The 20,176-nt window shown below is 58.7% G+C and overlaps 2 protein-coding genes across 30 annotated transcripts in view; one reads left to right on the top strand and one right to left on the bottom strand.

Annotated features, from left to right (window-relative positions):
- PDZD7 (PDZ domain containing 7) overlaps window positions 1–9,573 on the top strand; it is a 23,602-nt gene extending 14,029 nt beyond the window's left edge. For 2 of the 15 annotated variants that reach the window (XM_008950815.6, XM_034931306.3), the window contains 8 exons: window positions 739–789; window positions 1,355–1,530; window positions 4,910–5,001; window positions 5,152–5,243; window positions 5,407–5,478; window positions 6,310–6,927; window positions 7,834–7,934; window positions 8,334–9,573. In XM_008950815.6, coding sequence (XP_008949063.3) covers window positions 739–789; window positions 1,355–1,530; window positions 4,910–5,001; window positions 5,152–5,243; window positions 5,407–5,478; window positions 6,310–6,927; window positions 7,834–7,934; window positions 8,334–8,717 — 1,586 coding nt within the window. In that variant the 3' untranslated portion in view covers window positions 8,718–9,573. Of the gene's footprint in view, window positions 1–334; window positions 432–738; window positions 790–1,354; window positions 1,531–4,909; window positions 5,003–5,151; window positions 5,244–5,406; window positions 5,479–6,309; window positions 6,928–7,833; window positions 7,935–8,333 lie in introns of those variants that run through there. The other 13 variants (XM_034931307.3, XM_034931310.3, XM_034931311.3 and 10 more) reach the window with 13 other exon arrangements.
- On the bottom strand, window positions 9,360–20,176 carry LZTS2 (leucine zipper tumor suppressor 2). Of its 15 annotated transcripts, none has more exons than XM_003825478.5 (5): window positions 19,988–20,176; window positions 14,232–14,681; window positions 13,012–13,671; window positions 11,474–11,731; window positions 9,360–10,710 (listed from the first exon to the last, which is right to left on the bottom strand). In XM_003825478.5, the coding sequence occupies exons 2-5, from the start codon at window positions 14,637–14,639 to the stop codon at window positions 10,027–10,029; spliced, it is 2,010 nt and encodes a 669-aa protein (XP_003825526.2). In that variant the 5' UTR covers window positions 14,640–14,681; window positions 19,988–20,176; the 3' UTR covers window positions 9,360–10,026. The 15 variants fall into 15 exon arrangements, with proteins under 15 accessions (XP_003825526.2, XP_008949064.2, XP_063463587.1 ...); XM_008950816.6 differs by lacking the exon at window positions 19,988–20,176 and adding an exon at window positions 18,813–18,979; XM_063607517.1 differs by lacking the exon at window positions 19,988–20,176 and adding an exon at window positions 18,517–18,653.

Below are 20,176 nucleotides of genomic sequence, written 5' to 3'. Positions count from 1 at the left end.
TGGCCCAGCTGAGATCCTGTGCCATGCAGAATAAATCGCTGTGATGTGGGAGAGAAAGTGCTTTTGTTGGCCAGCCTGGGTCATGTACCCACCCTGGAGTACACGGGCTAAGAACAGAGTGGGGTGGGTCCCCAGGGGAAAATCAGGGTGCTGTTTTCAGAAGAGGGGGGTGGATGTCGGATCAACAAAACAACCAGAGGATGAGGAGCTGGACCCTGCTTTGCCCTGGGGTGGGATGTTCTGGGGTCTCAAGGTGATTGTACCATGGGAGAGACAATCCCTTCCAATTACGGCTGCCTGGCCCCTCTCCGTCAGTGCATCTCTCTTCCCACAGTTCCCAAGGCCCTGCCCTCTGCTGGTTCTCCTCCCACCTCTCTGGCCACTTCTCTATCTCCTTCCAAGGCTCCTCTTTTTCCCTCTGTCCCCTGAAGGTAGGTACTTCTCCAAGCTCTGTCCCTGAGGTTCTTCCCTCCATACATTTGCTTCCAAGTGAATTTGCATAAGCAGTGCTCAGACTGCACCCTCTTTTGATCCAAAACCGTCCTGACTCCCCATTGCCTATGAAGGAAGTCCATAGCCTGAGCATTGCCTTCAAGCCCCTCAGGGCCAGGCCTCTTGCCTCCCTATCCCACCTACTTCCAGTCTGAATTCTCCATTCCAGCTTGTCCTGAGCCCTCCTGAACCCCATTTTCAGACTGGGGGCCAAGGCCTGCAGCTGAGCCTCTTTCTTCTTCATAGCAGGGGGCGTGGGCCCGGTGCCGAAGTTTGTCACCTGGAGACTGAGACGCGGTAATTCATGCATCCCTTTACCAAGGCCTAGTTTACAGTAGAGCGGCAGATGAGGGTGCATACTGGGGGCCAGCTGAGTGGCTCTGGACTAAACTCAGTCAGGGTCAAGCATGGGGGATCAGGCAGCTAGAATGGTACGTATTGGGGGCAGCTAAAAGAATTGGACTAAGCTGACTAGGAAAGATAGGGTGGCAGACAGATATTGGGATGCATTTTAGGAGCTTGTGTTGGGACTCCCAAAGATATATTTGGGGGTGACGAGGGAGCCTGTGCTGGGCCTCCACTGGGCAACAGACTACTATGACAGTGCATGTTCAGGGGGCCCTGGGGGCACTGGGCTAAGACCCCATTAAGAAACAGACTGGTATAGGGGTCCGTGTTGGGGCTGAGGGCTGGGGTTTGTGCTGCATTGGTGGGCAGGTTGCTGTGGGCTACCATGGTGGGGAGCATATAGGCTAGGCTAGGATTCTGCCCCAGGTACCTGGGCTCTCAGCTGGCCAGTTCTGGGGCCCAGCCCTGCTGAGGGAAGCCCCTCTCCCCTCCCCTGATGGTTCCTGCCCTGCAGACCGGGAGAGGGGCCGGGCCCTGCTGTCTGCCAGGTCTGGGAGTCCCTCCAGCCAGCTGCCTAATGTGGATGAGCAGGTTCAGGCCTGGGAGAGCCGGCGGCCCCTCATTCAGGACCTGGCCCAGAGGCTGCTGACTGATGACGAGGTGCTGGCTGTCACCCGCCACTGCTCCCGGGTAAGCCTTCATCCCATCCGCAGCCCTGGCACACGGTCTTTCAGTCACCCAGCCCATCATTCATTCAGGCCACTGTCCACTGACCAGTGTCTGGGCTTGATGCCAGGAGGCTAGTGGTCAGTAAAATCAGAAGTTACTCCTGACACACACACACACACATACACACACACACACACACACCTGCCAGCTCACAGGAAGAAGAGCTAGAAAATCACTAGAACCTAAACGCCCATGGTGATGAGTCACATGAAGAGCTGTGAAGAAAAAGAACATGAGACGGTAACCCAGGAGACACACATTAGATGGTGTGGGCTGGGAGGCCCTCCTAGAGGAGGTGATATTTAAGCTGAGAAGAGAAGGAGCGGACAGGTGCCAAGTGGGGAAAGTGAGTCCCTGCAGTCACCTGCCTCTGCCCTCTGCAAGCCTCCATCCTTCACTGCATGCCACCCTCTGCTCCTAGGTCAGCCAGTAAGCCTGGCTTCATGCCAGGTCCTCTCCCCTGTTGCCCAAGTAAGTAATCCTTTGCCTCCCCCAACACCTAAACTGTTGTTCTCTGTTCTCTTCCACTTCAAAAAGAACCAGAGCGCCCCAGGGTGGAGAGAGAGTCAGATTTGAAGGAGTCTCTGGGGCCCACCTGTTGGGGAGGCTGTGGGGCACAGCTCACTCACTCCAGGACTGGCAGGTCCTCTCCTGTCCCTGTCTCAGGAAGGCCTGTGTGTGTACACTGGGCTCTTTGTGAGGAGTCTGCACACTGTGTGTGAGGGCGAGCTGGGGGGTCTTGAAAAATTGTTTGTGGATTCCCTCACCCTTCCCCTTACTCAAAGTGGGGCTGTGTTGTATGTCTGTGTGGTGTGTGCACTGGCGTGTCTGCGGGGTACCTGGTTTGTACTGATATGACTGCATGATTGTGTGTGTGTGTGCATGTGAGCAAGCACGTGTCTGGCTAGCGTGTGTGTGTGTGTGTGTGTGTCCATGCATTGTCACCTGGAGACTGAGACATGGTCATTTATGCATCCTGTTACCAAGGCCCAGTTTGCAGCAGAGCTGCAGATGGGGGTGTGTGCTGGGGGAAGCTAAGGGGCTTTGGGCTAAACTCAGAAAGTGTCACCCTCAGCTCCCAGCGCTAAGTAGGGCAGCGTGTACCAGCCTCCAGTGGGCCGGCAATGCAGGCTTTGGCCACGAGGTGGGGCTCTGGGTCTGTCTCTTTGGAGGCTCCTTTTCCCTCGTCCCTCCCTTCTCCTCTGCCCAAACCTCCCACTGTGCCCCCATACCACCTGCCGAGCTCAACCACCACCCAAACCTGACCCAAGGCCCCCACACCAAGAGATCAGACCCTCTGCGATGGAGCCCTGGCTGGAGTGATGAGTAAAGTTCTCCTAGTGACTGGGGCATGTAGCCCTGAACCCCAGGCTTCCCTTCTCTCCCCATGTGAGCCATCTCTCTACAGCTGCCAGACCAGGAATCAGAAACCCCTGTCTGGTTGGCCAGGCGCAGTGGCTCACGCCTGTAATCCCAGCACTTTGGGTGGCCGAGGTGAGCGGATCACCTGTAGTCAGGAGTTCGAGACCAGCCTGTCCAACATGGTGAAACCCCATCTCTACTAAAAATACAAAAAATATATATATATAGCTGGGCGTGGTGGTGGGCGCCTGTAATCCCAGCTACTCGGTAGGCTGAGGCAGGAGAATCGCTTGAACCCTGGAGGTGGAGGTTGCAGTGAGCCAAGATCGTGCCATTGCACTCCAACCTGAGAACAAGAGCGAAAATCCGTCTCAAAAAAAAAAAAAGAAAGAAAGAAAAGAAACCCCTGTCTGATCGCTGTACACTCCCCAAGCCACCTGGTGACCCATTGTCTTTGGCAGAGGTGACCCATTGTCTTTGGCTCTCACATTCGAGGTCCTCCCAGATTCAACTCCCTAACCCACCAACCTCCACTTTCCCACGGCCGCCGCATAGGTTTATACAGGTTACAACCTGCACAACCTCAGAGACGCTACTCATATAGTCACAACCTGTGCAGCAGCCCTGCAGGGAGGCTCTTCATGGACCCCATGGCCACGTTTAAACTACTCATTTTTCCACGCCACCTTTGCAACACTTTCTTCCCAACTTTTGTGCTGTTCCCTATGTCTATCTTCTAAGAGTCAGTCAAAATACCACCACCTCCATGAAGCCCACTGGGATCTTCCCACCTTCCTCTGAGACTCCCTGTGCCCCATTGCCCATGGTTTGTAGTTCACCGGGGTATGTGACTCATCTTCCCCTCGCTCCCACTAGACCCAGTTCCTGAAGATCTGAGACAGGATCATTGTGCCCCTGCTGCCCAGTACAGGGCCTGGCACTTAGTAGGTACCGAATCCAAGTCCATGGACTTAAAGCGTGTGCACATATGAGGCTGGTTCTGCACCACATGTGTCTCTCCAGACAAAAGGGAATGTATTATTGATATGTGTATGTGTGAGTCGCTGTAACTGTGTGTGGTTTGGGGCCACACACATCGTTTGTATTGTATTTATTTCCAGATATTTATGAATGACTCACTCTGACCACCAGGGCATGCTCTGTCTCTGTGCCTGTGCCCATAGAAAGTGTTCTATGCATGCGTGTCCCTGACTCAGTCTCCCTCTTGCCACGAGGGGGCAGTGTGCTGTCCAAATGGGATGGCTCCCAGTGTTCAGGTCTTCAGAGTCAGTGGGGTGTGGCTGGTGGCATCCGGGCAGTGCCAGGCAGAAGGGGCTCCACCCTGCCCCCCTCCAAGGGAACTGATTGGAGAGGCCCTTCCCCAAGGCTCCTATTCTAGCCCCGAACAAAGCCTAATTTGTAGGTCTGTGTGCAGACACATGCTGGGACAGCCAGGCACACAGCCTAGAGTTTGGCTCAAATTCCTTCCTTCTGCCTGGGATGTGGGGGTGGGGAGGAGAGTTCACTCCCTGCACATCTTTTTCCGGCACCAGAGCAGGCAAGAGTTAGACTTCCCGGGTTCCAGTCCCTCTTCACACTTCCTTATCTGTGTGGCTTTGAGTGAAGTCCTTCTCTCTGAGCCTCAGTTTCCGCATCTGTAAAACGGGAATAATTAATGCCATTTCTCAGGGTGGTTGCTGAGAGACGGTATGTAAAAGGCTTAGAAAAGTGTCTGTCCCAAAGCTATTATCGATGCTGTTGCCATTTATTGCAGGTCTGTTATTACTGCAGGCTTCCACCCCGTCACCAAGATCAGACCACCCTGTGGCAGCTGGGGGTGGAGTGAACCTTTCCCAAGGCATGCAGGGCTGGATAGGTCCCTACATGCGTAGAAGAAACACCTGCATGCCTTGGTGTCCCCCTCACTCAGCTCTGGAAGTCCCCACTGCTGTCTGACCTGTGCTGCCTCTATCTGCAGTATGTGCACGAGGGAGGCATAGAGGACCTGGTGAGGCCCCTGTTGGCCATCCTCGACAGGCCGGAGAAGCTGCTGCTGCTGCGGGACATCAGGTGGGAAGAGGTTGCAGAGAGGGCTTGGGGGCAGGAAGGGGATCCCTGGTACCACCTCCAACCTCCCGAGGGCTGAAGGGCATCCTGGCACCTCCGGAACTGAAATCCTGCCTGCCCCTCCCACCCCTGCTGTCTCTCGCCCTCTCCCAGGAGTGTGGTGGCCCCCACAGACCTGGGCCGCTTCGACAGCATGGTGATGCCTGTGGAGCTGGAGGCTTTCGAGGCCCTCAAGAGCAGGGCAGGTCAGCAGTGGGGGGCGGGGCTTCTGGGTCCTGAGCCCTGCTGGGGGTGGGGATGGGACCCCGTGGTGGAGAGGGCTGCAGAGATTGCCTAGCCCCTTGAGCTGCCTCCGTCCTGGAGCCTTGCGGGGTGCCTTTCCGCTGACCTGTTCATCTCTCCAACCAGTCCGGCCTCCTGCTTTGAGACCAGCCCGGCAGGACACGCCACCCAAGCGTCACCTTATCACCCCCGTGCCTGGTCAGTCAGAGTCCCAGAGCCCAGGGAGGGGCACAGCCCTGGGGAGATTAGGGAAAGGAGGATGGGCCTTCTACTTCTTTCCCCACTGGGGGCAGTTGTGGCTTCCAGGCACATTGTGGTTCCCTGAAGGAAAGCTCTTGTCCACCAGAGCCATTTTATCACATCTGCTGGTCACCACCTGTACTATTACTTAATAGTTGGTTTGAAACCCACTCACTTTTAAAATCTAGTCTCATTCTATGCAGTAACCTCTGAGAAATTACGTTTGGTGTGCTAGTCGTATTTTTTCTTAGACACATTAAAATAGAACTGTAACGATTCCAGCAGGAAGCATTAAAATGCAATTCTAGGCCGGGCACGGTGGCTCACGCCTGTAATCCCAGCACTTTGGGAGGCTGAGGCGGGTGGATCGCTTGAGGTCAGGAGTAGAGACCAACCTGGCCAACATGGCGAAACCCCGTCTCTACTAAAAATACAAAAATGACCTGGGCTTGTTGGTGCACGCCTGTAATCCCAGCTACTCCGGGAGGCTGAGGCAGGAGACTCGCTTGAACCTGGGAGGTGGAGGTTGCAGTGAGCCAAAATCGCGCCACCACGCCTGGGCAACAGAGTGAGATTCCATCTCAAATAAATAAATAAATAAATAAGCGATTCTAATAGAACATGTTTGTCTGCCTCCCGGGTGGGTGGGCCGCTCTGCAGTGGTGCCTGAACAAACTCGGGCCTGGCTCTCACAGGCCCCACACAAACCAAAGCAAGGCCTGGGTCCTGGAGAGGTGGTCCAGGCTGGGAGGGGAGGAGTGGGCAGCTGACCTTGGCGCTCTTCCCCAGACAGCCGCGGAGGCTTCTACCTGCTGCCGGTGAACGGCTTCCCGGAGGAGGAAGATGATGGGGAGCTGAGGAAGCGGCTGGGGGCCTTCAAGGTCTCCCCAAGTGCCTCTGCCCCTCGCCACCCCCATAAAGGGATCCCCCCTCTCCAAGACGTGCCAGTAGATGCCTTCACCCCCCTCCGAATTGCCTGCACACCCCCTCCCCAGCTACCACCCGTGGCTCCCGGGTCCCTGAGGCCTAACTGGCTGCTGACAGAACCCCTGAGCCGAGAGCACCCTCCGCAGAGCCAGATCCGGGGCCGGGCTCAGAGCCGCAGCCGCAGCCGTAGCCGCAGCCGCAGCCGCAGCCGCAGCAGCCTGGGTCAAGGCAAGTCTCCAGGTAGACGCTCCCCATCCCCGGTGCCTACCCCTGCCCCCAGCATGGCCAGTGGGCGCTACCACAAGCCTCGGAAGGCCAGACCCCCTCTGCCACGACCTCTGGATGGGGAGGCAGCCAAGGTGGGGTCCAAGCAAGGGCCCTCGGAGAATGGAACTGAGGGGACGGCCGAGGAGGCAGCCATGAAGACCCCCAGTGGCGAGCTGAAGACAGTGACACTGTCCAAGATGAAGCAGTCCTTAGGTGAGTTCACGTGGGACTGGGCCCGGCAGGGGACACTAGGAAGCCTGGGCCTAGGAAAAGAATCTGGAGGAGTATTGGGCCAGGCACGGAGGCTCACACCTGTAATCCCAGCACTTTGGGAGGCTGAGGCAGGCGGATCACTTGAGGTCAGGAGGTCAAGACTAGCCTGGGCTACATGGCGAAACCCCGTTTCCACTAAAAATACAAAAGAATTAGCCGTGTGTGGTGGTGGGCGCCTGTAATCCCAGCTACTCAGAAAGCTGAGCAGGAGAATCACTTGAACCCAGGAGGCAGAGGTTGCCGTGAGCCCAACTGAGGTTGCGCCACTGCACTCCAGCCTGGGTGACAGAGTAAGACTCTGTCTCGGCCGGGCGCGGTGGCTCACGCCTGTAATCCCAGCACTTCAGGAGGCCGAGGAGGGCGGATCACCTGAGGTCAGGAGTTCAAGACCAGCCTGACCAACATGGAGAAACCCTGTCTCTACTAAAAATACAGAATTAGCCTGACATGTTGGCACATGCCTGTAATCCCAGCTACTAGGGAGGGTGAGGCAGGAGAATCGGCTGAACCCGGGAGGCGGAGGTTGCGGTGAGCCGAGATCGTGCCATTGCACTCCAGCCTGGGCAACAAGAGTGAAACTCCGTCTCAAAAAAAAAAAAAAGACTCTGTCTCAAAAAATAAATAAATAAAAGGGAATTTGGGGTATTGGGGTGCAGTTGGGTGGGGTCTAGATTTGAGGGGCTGGGATCTGGAGGATTTTGGAATGAGTTGAGATTTGAGTAGTAACAGAATGTAGGGATGTGGGAGAAATTGGGGCCTTGGATTTGGGGATGGGATTCTAGGTTTCTCCAGGGAGCTTGCATTTTGGGGTCCGGCTGCACTCTCACACGGTGTTTCTGTCACTAGGTATCAGCATTTCTGGGGGCATTGAGTCCAAGGTGCAGCCCATGGTGAAGATAGAGAAGATCTTCCCTGGGGGGGCCGCTTTCCTCAGTGGGGCCCTGCAGGTGGGTGAAGCATGCCCTGGCCCACGCTCTCAGCGCACAGCTGAAACCAGGCAGGAGGTGGGGCTGGCTATGCTCAGCTTCCAGCCAGACATGTTTAGCCCAGGTTGTGGGAGGAGGCTTGGGGTGAGGGGGTTCAGGTGAGCAGGATGAGCAGGCCCAGGGAAAACTCTGTCCCCTCATGCTAGCCTGAGCCTGAGCCCCAAGGGACAAAGAGCCCTTGTCTGTGCCCCACCCTGCCCCCAACAACTGCAGGCACAAAAGTCTCATTGTCCATCCCCTCCACCCAGATGGGGGAGGAGTGTCCTCATGGGTGGAGGTGAGAAGATGCTGCCTTCAGGTTGGGGGCTGATGCAGGGTGACATGAGGAGGGAGGCATGTGACTCTCTCACCCCATCCTAGGCTGGCTTCGAGCTTGTGGCAGTGGACGGAGAGAATCTGGAGCAGGTGACCCACCAGCGTGCAGTAGACACCATCCGTCGGGCTTATCGAAACAAGGCCCGGGAGCCCATGGAGCTTGTGGTCAGGGTCCCCGGGCCCAGCCCACGGCCCTCACCCTCTGACTCATCAGCCCTTACTGATGGGGGCCTTCCTGCTGACCACTTGCCTGCCCACCAACCCCTTGATGCTGCTCCAGTTCCTGCCCACTGGCTCCCAGAACCTCCCACCAATCCCCAGACTCCTCCCACTGATGCCAGGCTCCTCCAGCCGACTCCCAGCCCAGCCCCCTCCCCAGCCCTCCAGACTCCTGATTCTAAGCCTGCACCCTCCCCACGCATCCCATGACCCTCCCCCTAACCTCAGATTCACCCACTGACTCCAGCATCCTGTTATCCCCAGGACCTCTCCTACCAACTTCTTCAGGACTCTCCAGCTCCTGCCCACCCTGCCTCCTCCCAGTGCCACACTGGTGCCTCACATCTTTCCACTTTCTTCCCTCCTCAGCTGTCATTAAGGCTCTGCCTTAGTGTCCAAGGACAAGGTGCTAGTGGGCAGCCTGTGTCACCTGCACTCACTGCTCCCCAACCTCCCAAGCCAGGAAAGGGGGTGAGAAAGCCAAGGTCTGGAGCTTGGGATTGGTGTGCACTTTCTCACATGCTGTCCCTTATGAGTCGCCCAAGCCTCCAGGGACACAGACTCTCAGACAGGGCCCTGAAGGGGTCAATGCATCCATTCCTCAACCCCAAGCAGCATTCTGTGCAAGGAAACAGATGAAAGGCTTTTCTAGTCCCTGAAATCCTGAGAGATCATTTCACGTTGGGGTCCACTAAGACCTCAGACATTCTACTGGATTTGTCCTTCCTCCATCACCTTTTCTCCCCAAGAAAGCTCTATGAGGGGGAGAATAGCCAGCAAATGGTGGGTGGGTGGGGGGGGGGGTGTGGGTCAAACAAGTTCCTGTACTCTTTATCCAGCACATTCACATTATTTTTAAACAAAAAAAATTTTTTTTTAATTTTTTCTTTGGGTTTGTACAAGAAATTTACAGTGTGAAAAATATACAAGTGAAAACGAGGCCATAAACCTGGGTGAAGGGAGAGGCTGCTTGGTCACAAACACAAATAAACAAGACATTTCTGAGTTCTTCCTTTGGTCTGACTTCAGCCCCCTCACTCCAGGAGAGAGGCTGCAGAGCTCAAACCTGGGAACCGAGCCCAGGCCCGGCCCTGTCCCCCAATGTGGGCAGGCACATCCGGAGCAGCTGGTGCCATCTGGCTTTCTCTGGCTTTGGGGTCGGGGGGAATGTGAAGAGGAGGGAGCCCCTTCTTCTTCCCTGCTCCCCTGGCTGGAGTGGGCTGGAAGCGCCTGTGAACAGGGTTGGCAGTGGCACTGGCAGCGGTGGGGAATGAAGTGGGTAGTAACAGGAGCCTCTGGGTAACAGTGAACACGGGGACCTTCGAGCGGTCTGATCTTGCTCCTCCAAGTCATAGGGCCACCCTGAGTTCTTGGCAGAAGCCCAGAGGCCTGGATCCTAGGAGACAAGTGGCTTTGGGGCCCTCAGCCTTTGGGGCCATCCGTGGACCCTGGGGCCTAAGTGGATCTGCAGCTGCTGCCCCTCTGACAGAGCTCCCTACAGAGCTGCTTGCCGAGGGCCCTAGATCTCAGTAGCAGTGATCTCCTCCAGGCAGATGCAGGGGGCCTGCTCGGCCAGGCCCAGGTCAGCGAGCTCCCGGGCCTCCAGCTCCAGGCTGAGCTGCTGCAGCTCCTGCTCTAGCTGCCGGTTTCGCCGGTACATCTGGATGTAGTTGTGCTGCAGCTGCTTCTGGTAGCGGATCACCTGCTCCTTCTCTGCCTGCCAGGCCAGCCGCTCCCCCTCAAAGCTGTCCCGCTGCTCCTCACCCCGCCGCCGCTCCCGCTGCAGCTCCACCCGCAACCGCTCCACCTGGGCCCGCAAGCTGCCCCCAACCCCGGCTGCTGCCCGCTGCACTTTGGCCTCATCACTCTCTGCCAGGAGGAATGGGTCAGCGGTGGCAGGTGGCACAGGGGGCTCCCGGAGTCCGGCCGCCTCAGCATTCAACTGCCCAGCTTTCTCCCGCAGCTGCTCAGCTTCCTGGCGGTGTCGCTGCAGCTCCTGGGAACAGGCTTCCAGCTCCAGCTCCCGAGCTCGGGCGGCCTCCTGTAGACCCCGCGCACGGCCCTCACTGACCCGCAGCGTAGCACGGGCCTCCCGCAGCGCCACCCGCAGGGCCACCAGCTCGCTGCCCTTCTGCACCAGCTCTGCCTGAGACTCTTTCAGCTGCTGCTTCAGCAGGGAGATCTCGCCTGATTTCTGGCACACCTGGGGGTGGGAGGAAGTGGGGAAGGATGGTGAGACAGGTTCTCCTGGGGGGGACAGGCCCTGCACATCATGCTGGGCATTTGGGAGAGAAGAGTCCATCTTTATCCCCATTTTACAGATGGAGACACTAAAGCAAGTCTAGTGACATGTCCAAGGTCATACAGTTAAGATGTGGCTTAAGTGGAAAGCAGACCTAGAACTTTTTGCTTCAAAGCTGGTGTCTTCAAAGCATCACAAGACACTGCAAGTACCACCAAGCCCTGGAGACTGGGGACTGGGTCCTGGCAAGTGCTGCAGGAGTGGGGACAATGGAGGGCAGTGCCCAGGTGCCTGCTGGAGAGCTACTACAGTGACTTAGTTAAGAGCTCAGATATTGGAGCCAGACTGCCTGGGTTCAGATTTGGGGCTTCAGCCTTTATGGGCCTCAGTTTACTCATCTCTAAAATGGGGAGACTAATGGTAGCCCCCTCAGTGTTGTTATAAGGATGAAATGATCTGTTCCATGTAACATGCTTAGAACAGTGCCTCCACACCACAAGCACCACATTCTTACTACTGGCTGGAAGCGTGGCTACGTGCCACTAGACAAGGCCAACAAGGAGACCCCCCTCCCAGAAAGGGACAGAGGGGAACCTCATCTCACGGAGGTGAGGAAGGGGAGGACCTCTGGGGGTGGCAGGCTGAGGGAGGGTGGGGCTGGGCCCCTTTTTCCAGGGTTTCTCCCTGTGTGACCCTGCTCCCTGCCCCTCCTGGTCTGGCCCACCTCCCACTTGGTCTCCTCAAGCCTCGGCCCGAGCTCCCGCTGCTCCCGCTCCAAGGTGGCACAGCGCCGCTCCAGCTGTTCGCGCTCCTGCAGCAGCTGTGCGAAGTCGTCCTGCAATTGCCGCTTCTCCTGCTGCAGCTGGAACACCTGCAGCTGCAGCAGCTGTTGGGCCCGCTGTGCCCGCTGTGCCTGGGCCGCACAGTCCTCTCGCAGGGCCTCACGCTCTCGCTGCCAGTGCCGCTGCCGCTCCTCGTATGCCTGCAGGCGAGAAGAGAGACCTGGCTCCTGGGCAGTTTTCCCAACTCCCCACTCAGTGTCTGCTCTGGCGGCCCACTTCCGAGGGCTCAGGAAGGGTGGATTCCATTAAACAACAATAGTAATTGCAACAACAATACTAACTGCTTTTATGATGATCATAGAAACAAACACAAGAGCAAGCAGACCGGGCTCGGTGGCTCACGCGAGGTGGGTGGATCACTTAAGCTCCGGAGTTCGAGACCAGCCTAGGCAACACAGCAAAACCCTGCCTCTCCAAACAACAAAAATTAGCTTGGTGTGGTGGCATGCGCCTGTAGTCTCAGCTACTTGGGAGGCTGGGGTGAGAGGACTGCTTGAGCCCAGGGGGTTGAGGCTACAGGGAGCTGAAATTGCACCACTGCTCTCTAGCCTGGGTGACAGAATGAGACCTTGTCTCAGAAAATAAAAAAAGCAAGCACTTGGCCGGGTGCAGTGGCTCACGCCTGTAATCCCAACACTTTGGGAGGCCGAGGCAGGTGAATCACTTGAGGCCAGGGGTTCGCGACCAGCTTGGCCAACATGGTGGAAACTCTGTCTCTACTAAAAATAAAAAATAATAAAAAATTTAAAAAAGGCAAGCATTTATATAGCACTTCCTAGGTACCAGGCATTAGTCTAATCACTTTACACCTTTTGCCTTATTTAATCCTCATAATAATCCCATGAAGCTAGAAATATCCCTAATATAGATGAATAAATAAAGGCTGAGTAAAGTTAAGCAACTTGCTCAAGCCCAAAAACTAGTATTTGGCAGTGGGAGGTTTGAATCCATGCACTCTGACTCCTTTCCACCCCACAAGTTTTGTTTTTTGTTTTGAGATAGAGTCTTGCTCTGTCGCCCAGGCTGGAGTGCAATGGTGGAATGTAACCTCCTCCTCCTGGGCTCAAGTGATCCGCCCACCTCAGCCTCCCAAGTAGCTGGGACTACAGGTACATGTCACCACACTTAGCTAATTTATTTTTAGTAGAAATGGGGTTTCCCCATGTTACCCAGGTTGGTCTCAAACTCCCGAGCTCAAGCAATCCGCCCACCTCGGCCTCCCAAAGTGCTGGGATTACAGATGTGAGCCACCACACCTGGCTACTCCACGCATTAAACCAGACAACTGGTGGGGAGGGCAGGGGGGTCACAACTACAACTACCCAACCCCCGTTCCCTGCCAAAATGGAAATGCCGCTTGCATCCCAGGGCCTTGGGATGTCCTGCCATGCCCCTTCCCCATCATTGCCTCTGACCACACCTGGCACATGGTAGCCTCATTCTCGTCCAGACTGTCCCGCAGCTGCTGAAGCTCTGCCTCCCGGTCTCGGAGCTTTCCTTCCAGGACACAGTGCAGCAGGGCCTCGTCCGAAGGAGGTGGAGGCGGGGGTGGTGGTGAGCGCTCCCCACAGGAGCTGCTGTCAGGGGAGGCCCGAGTACCACTGCCCAAAAGCCCCCCAGCCACACGGCCCCCCAGGGAGCCTGTGCTCTTGCTGGAGGAGGACCGGCCACTGTCTGAGTGGGAGGGCCCAGTAGGGACCCCTCGGCCTGGCCCAGGCAGTGCCCCTCGCCCAGAGCCATGGGAAGGCAGGTGCCCGCCTGGGGAGCTGGTGGTTGGCTCGGCACCTCCGGTGCTGTAGGTGGGCAGGCTGGACAGTGAGTTTCGGCCAGAGTCGGATAGCGTCCCTGATGGGCAGCCACTGGCCCAGCCACTAAATGCCAGGGGTTTGTCAGCAGCTGAAGAGGAGGAGGAAGAAGAGGAGGAGGAGGCAGGGCCCCCAAACAGCTGCGTCAGGCTGCCCTGGCTCCCAGACAGCCCGGTGGCCCGAGGACCCATGAAGCTAGGCAGGGACGGAGCCCCTCGAGGTTTGGGCAGCACTGGCTTGAAGGCTGTTGGGCGGATCAGGATCTTCTCCATGTTCTGAAATGAGGTGCCATGTGACACTGGAGATGAGCTGCCCAATCTTGCAGAGCCCTTATGACACTCCCTGCCCTCCCATCTTGGGTCCCCAGTGCCCATATATTCATAACAATTGCGGCCACTGGTGGAGGTGGCCACCAGTGTCAGCTTTGTGTCAAGCAATTTGAAAGGTTTATCTCCATTGTCTAAATATGATCACTATCCCCATATTACAGATGAGGAAATGGAGGCTCAGCAAGGTTAAAGGCCTTGCCCAAAGTCAAACGTATAACTGGTGCAGAATAACCAGAACGTAAGCAACTAGCACTTACTGCATACATGCTACGTGCTAGGCACTATGCTATACATTATTTGACCTTCATGTCAGTTCTAGAAACTGAGGCTCAGGTTAAGTGACTTCCCTGAGGTCACACATCCAGAATGAGAGAGAGCTGGGATTAGGACCCAGGTCTGGTGAATCTGGAGCCCACACTCTTTCCTCTATATAAGCTTCTAAATTCCAGTTTCCCAAGCGAGGACTCCCGTTCTACCCAGGCCCACAAGGAAGAGCCGGTCCTCACCTTCTCCAGCTTTCCGGAGACAGGGATGAGCTTCGGTGGTGGGCCGCGGAGGTGGGCATTGTGTGCCCGCTGCTCTTGGGCATCCTCAACATCACTGCTTGGGCTGGGGGGTGACTCTGTCCGGAAGTCCTCATTGATGTAGGTGAAGCTGGTGACAGGGACAGCCTTCCTAGGGGGCACAGCTGGGCACAGCGGCTCCTGTGCCTCATAGCCACCCCGTAGCAGGCCATCCTGCTGGCGGAAGAAGGTGGGCCCAGGAGGGCCGTGGTGGCGGGGAGGAGCTGGCCCCCCGGGACAGGGCCGGCCTGAGATAAGGCTGCTCACACTACCCATGACTGGAGCTTGTGGGGCAGTGGCAGCTTCAGGAGCAGGCTCCAGTGGCACTGGCAGAGTCTGCACAATGGCCATGGTGGCAGAGGCTCAGGCCTGGCCAGCGGCCTCGCAGGCGACCTGTAAGCAGGGCAGTGGCGTCAGAGTCCCTCCACCTTGAGACCCCTCCTGACCCACTGATCCTGACCAAACACCTCCTTGACATCAGTAACAAGCCCTGATCCCCACCAAGACTCCCCCTTCAAGCGCTGGAATGAATCTCAATTCCCCCTGGGCCCCAGACCACACTGCCCAATGCTGGTCTGAACAGGGCTGAGGAGTGAATTCACTCAGCAGAGATGCTGAGAGGCATGGGAGGCCTGGATGATTACCGCAGGGCCACCTGGCAGCAAAGACCCAGGCCCAAGCCCAATCCTGCATCCTCCACAGAGGCCAGGACTCAGGTGAGGGAGGGGCCTTCTCTACCAGCTTGAAGCACAGGTCCCTGGTCCTCTCAGCCAGGTGGCCTCATTACAGGGCAGTTTGGGCAGAGGTACCTCAGGGGTGCAATCAGCACCTCAGATGGTAATTAGGGAACAAAGAGCCAAGGCCAGGCAGTGCCCTGCCTCCCTCTGCTGGGCCTCAGTTTCTCTCAGACAGAGAGGCGGCTAAACTGCCTCTCTGTCGATCTGGCTAAATAAGAAACCCGCGGCTCTTAGGGAGTCCACAGGTGTCCTTTGGGGTCTCCTGCCTCCCAGAGGTGGGTGCAGGCTCATACCAGTTTCCGTGACAACTCCTAGCCTCTGCACACCCAATCGGTGAGGCCTGAAGGCCTGAAGGAGCCTCCACAGGCTCTGCCCCACTGCCAACCTCTCTGAAACCCTACAGCTTCAGAAGGTCCCCAAACTAACCCTGAGGGGAGGAAGGTAGATGCCCCGCCTTCACCTCTGGAGGCTGCTCCAAAACCTCACTTCCACAGAGCCCAGGCAAGAGGGCTCCACCTCCCCAGGCTCTGCTCCTTCCTGGAAGCAGCTGCAAGCCTCCACCCGGAACCCCCTCCCTAGTCCCAGTCCCGAGGCCGCTGATGACCAGGACTTAGGCATCTGCTGAAGTCATCATGCAGAGCGGGGCCAAGAAGTGGACAGAGAATTGCACTGGGAGTAGGAGTGTGTGCATTTAGTTATTTGTTGTGTGACTACATGCACAGGAGCATGAAAATGAACACGTGTGTATGAAAATGTGTGTGAAAACATCATGTGAGTCTATGCATGTTTGATATATCAGTTCATTCACATACATATGAGTTCATGTGTGAATTCACATGTGTATATCTTACAAGAGTATGTGGATCAGGGGTCATTAGAAAGCCTGTGAAAGTTATAAATGCGGATCTAACAAGTGAATTTGTGGTGTGTGGGAGAGACGGTGCCTGGACAGACTTGTCAGTAAGTTCATGAGTTTATGTGTGAGCTCCTGTGTTTGTGTGTGACTAGGAAGGTGAGTGCACCAGGGTGTGCAGGGGAGCCTGTGAACGTGGGCACGCAGGTATGAGAATGGTGGGAGCCTGGGTGGCTTGAGGGCCCGTTGGTGGGGGGAGCCTGTTTCCTTCTCTCTTCGGCGTGTGGGGAGAGGTGGGACATTATCTAACTCCTTTGCCTGATCTGTTCCCCTTCTTTCTCGCATGCCCTCCATTAAATCCACCGCCCTCCTTCCCACCCAAGTCAAAAGACACTGCGAACCAGGAAGAGGTGTCCACGCTGGGGCAGGAGCTGCGGGGAGCTGGGGGAGGGGTAGGCCAGGAGCAGGGAGTGACCACAGGCCCGTCTGTAGGGCTGGGGCTCAGACCACCCCACACACCCCAGCCCCCAGCAGAGCAGATAGAGAACCCCCTCCCCTCCCCTCTCTGGGCCCACTCCAGGGTGTGGAGTGAACAGTGGGGAAGGGACTTCTTAGGGGGCCAAGGGGGCTGGCACCTCTGTTGCATTTCCCCACTTCAGCGAGCACGGAGAAAGTGAAAATTGAAGGAAGGAGACAGGCTCAGAGAAAGACAGGGACCCCAAAGAGACAAAGACTCGGAGAGGCCCGAGGGTCAGGCCGACAAGGGGACAGCCAGCGGGACCCAGTGAGCCAGGGCCCCCCAACCCCACGGAGCCGAGGGCCCATAAGTCCAAAGTGCCACAGAGCCGGGCCCTGAGAGCCACACATCCAGGGAGCCAGAGCCAGGAGTCTGGAAAGCCAGGCCCAGCCAGGCCGGCTCCCGCTCTTGGAGCCCGAAAGAGAAGGAGGGGCAAGTGGAGGCTCCATTTTGAGAAATGCGTTTGTGGCTGTGGGAGATGGGAACCCCTCATTCTCCCCAGCACTCCCTGAGCAATCACTCTGACCCAGGAGCACCCCCCTTTTAGTGGGCTGAGGAGAGCAGAGGGCTGGAGCTGGTTCAGGGCCGGAGACGGATCTGAAGAGTTGGGGAAAGTCTCCCTCCCACCCAAACTCCAAGGACCAGTCAAGCGGGGTCAAGTCTGCGATCACGAGTTCCCATTCTGCGGCGGGAAGCCAGGAGCCCCTGACCCATTCTCCAGAGTCCAGCCCCCCTTCCAGAAAGTGGGGGCGACTGGGGAACGCCGTCCCCCCGCTGGATTCCACCGCGCAGAAGTTGGGGGCTCCCCAGGCCGCCTCCCAGACCCGGCCCCCCCTCACCTCCGCCGCGCTGCTCCATGCTCAGCCCCAGGCCGCCCCCAGCGCTCCACAGGCGCGCCGCCCGGCCCCGGCTCCGGCCCCGGCTCCGGCCCCGGCCCCGGCCCCGGCCCCGGCCCTGGCCCGCGCGCCGCCACTCGGAGCTGCCCGGCCCAGCCCCGCCTCCGCCTCCGCCTCCGCGGCGCCCCCGGCCCCGGCCAGCCCCCGCCCGGTGCGAGTGGGCGGCACCGCGCAGGGGAGGGTCCGAGGGGCGTCTCCGCCCCGGGGCGCGGACACGCGCAGGCACCCGCGTCACGCGAATCCGCCGGGGCGCACGTAGGGGCTGCTCGGCGGCAGTCGGGAGCCCTCCCTCCGACGCCCTGTGACTGCGTATCTGGGGGCTCGGTTCGGCTCGACGCGGCGGCGGCGGTGGTCACCCTCAACCCCAGCCGGGGCCCCGGGGCCAGAGGCAGCTGGTCATTGTTCCAGCACAAAGGGCCACGGCGCGGCGGCGGCCGCCCCTCCCCCTCCGCTTCTCCAGGCGAAGCTTCCCTGACACGCTCTCAGCCTCAGAGTCCCAAGCGAGAGGCCGATGGCCGGCCGTCCCCCACTCTCCGGTGCCGGGACCCCGCGCCCTAGCCCGAGTAGGAGGCCGAGGCTCGATCCGCGCCTGCCCCACGGCGGGTTGGAGGCGGCAACCTGAGCTTCGCGGAGGCGACGCCACCTGGCGGCCGGCTCGGAGAACACACCCAGCCGCCCCCCACACGCGGGCCCTGCCCCACTCCCCGGCACGGTGCCCTTTTCCCCGCGAACCCAGGCCGGCCTCTGGCGCGACCGCGTGCTCCCCAGCCTCCCCTCGGGATCACTTGCTAAGAGAGAGGTCATTTATCGGAGAGGAGCGGCCCCTGGCTCCCCAACAATCACTGGGGCGAACCGGTGCAAGCCTACAGCCCAAACCTACACCAGCCTCACGGCAGACAATATTCCACTTCCTCAGGGTCAAGTAGTCTCACCTTCTCGCACACAATACAGTCTCCCTAACACCCACACGACCTTTCCCACATGCAGCCTCACCACGCAGCCACAAGCAGTCTCAGCCGTCACGTGGGTCCGCGTTCCTTCTTTCCATAATCTTCCAGTCCAACTCACACACAGACACGGTGTCACAGGCCTGTTGGGCACAGGCTTCCACAACAATCCGCAGTCCTTCGCACCCAGTCACAGTCTCAAGTGCACTTAGTCTCCTAACCATCTTTCACGCATTGACAGCCTCTATTCACAGTCACTCACACAGACAACTTCTTACACGCCGTGCTTCACAAATATTCTACCGCACAGCCTTTCCCCTAGGGGTCTCGGTGACCCGGTCAGGTCAGCTGATGCCTGCATCCCTGGGCAAAGACAGCCTTTCTCCCCTAACCACCCCCTCCCCCGCAGGGCCAATGCCTGCCAGAGCTCGCCCGGGCCCCAGGAAGGAGCATCCCCCCCCTTCCAGGCCACAGCCCTGGCCGGCTCTCAGCTCTATTTTTAGCTCCATGGACAGGGTTGTTTTTCTTTCTTTTTCCCTGGAAAGGGAAACACAGCCCAGCCACCCTGACTCACCCCAGACCCTCAGCCTCACAAGAACAGACTGAGCCCCTCTCCCCAGCAGAGCCCCCTCCTCTGGCCTTGCCCTGATCCCTGCCTCCTGGGGCACCGAGAGCCTCCTCCTCTTTCTGGCAGCCTGCCCAGCTCAGGCGGCAGCTGGGCTCAGCGTGTGTGTAGGGGTAGGGGGTGGGGCGAGGAGGAGGCATCGGGCTACTGCCCACTCCCTCATTCCCTGGGGGGAGGGGCTCGTCCTCCTTTTTCTAGGGGGGCAGGCCCACTCTGGTATTGAGGGAGCGTTTACACTCATGCATTTTCTGGGGGGAGGAGACTCCGACTCCCGCAAGGAGTGGAGGTGAGGGTAGGAAGGGGACCCGCAGGCGCTCAGGCAGCTGCTCTCTGGGCTGGCGGTAACAGGCGGGGGCAGCTGTCCACTGCCATCAAGGGCCTGTCTCCGAAACCTTCAGGGATGCAGACACCAAGAATGTGCTGGGGAGAAGGACGTCCAGGAGCCCGAGTTAACCCCAGCCCTGCCCAGCAGCCGGGCCCTCCTGCTCCGCCCCGGCTCCAGGGGGCGCTGTGCTCCGGTTCCCGGGAGAGGGATAACCCCGCTCCAGGCGGAGAATGGAACGCCGTCCGGCCTGGGACCAAGCAAACGCGCCCCGGACTAGGGTGGATTTCCGCCCCGTGGTGGGGTTGGGGGCACAGGCCACTGGTCTGCGGAGCTGTCACGTGCTCGGCGCCTGTTTACGTCTTGGTCTTCACCTGCGGGAGGCCAGGAAGCAGGAACCTCCGGGTGCGTCCCACCCGGCCCGCCCCCGTCGGTAGTCACAGGGCTGCCCCTTTCCCGCACCCAACACGCGACCGCAGAGTGCCCTGCCCGCTGTGGGTCCGCGCGGGCCGGCTGGCGCTGTCCCTGGGAGTGCAAGGGTGGCCAACTGGGCGCGTCCTTTCCGAGTGCATGTGTGTTCGCGTGTCCCAAGTGCGGGCGTGGGTCTGTGCACGCGTGTGTGGGGCCCGTCGGCGTGCGTTTTCGTGTCACTTCCCTGTTCGGACTCTTCGCGGGGGCCCCACCAAGTGCGGACCCCCCTCCTCACCCCAACCCCTAGCTTCCCTGGAAGCGGAAAGTTCGTTCAGGAGCGGGGATGTGCGGGAGGCGGGAGTTCCTGCACCTCCGCCGCCCCACCACTCACCCAGCGCCACCTGCGCCTCGGCTCCAGTTCCGGCCCCGCTCCTGCTCCAGCGCGCCCACCTCCTCGCCGCGACAACGCCGGCTCCCTAGCCCGCTCCGAACTCTAGGTTCCGAACTCTGGGCTCCCGGCTCCCAGCTCCCGGCGCCCGCCTGGCCCGACCTGGTGGAGCGGGGCGGGGCGGGGCGGCTC

Source organism: Pan paniscus, chromosome 8 (assembly GCF_029289425.2).
Source record: "Pan paniscus chromosome 8, NHGRI_mPanPan1-v2.0_pri, whole genome shotgun sequence".
NCBI lineage: Eukaryota > Metazoa > Chordata > Mammalia > Primates > Hominidae > Pan > Pan paniscus.
The sequence above is the reverse complement of the archived record's forward strand: the minus strand, read 5'-3'. Positions and strand labels throughout refer to the sequence as shown.

Coding starts and splice junctions, on each gene's coding strand:
- LZTS2 (XM_003825478.5), bottom strand. CDS start 14,639: ATGGCCATTGTGCAGACTCTGCCAGTGCCACTGGAGCCTGCTCCTGAA. Junction 11,732..13,011: donor ATGAGGCTACCATGTGCCAG/GTGTGGTCAGAG, acceptor TCTCGCCTGCAG/GCATACGAGGAGCGGCAGCG. Junction 10,711..11,473: donor TTGAGGAGACCAAGTGGGAG/GTGGGCCAGACC, acceptor TCCCACCCCCAG/GTGTGCCAGAAATCAGGCGA.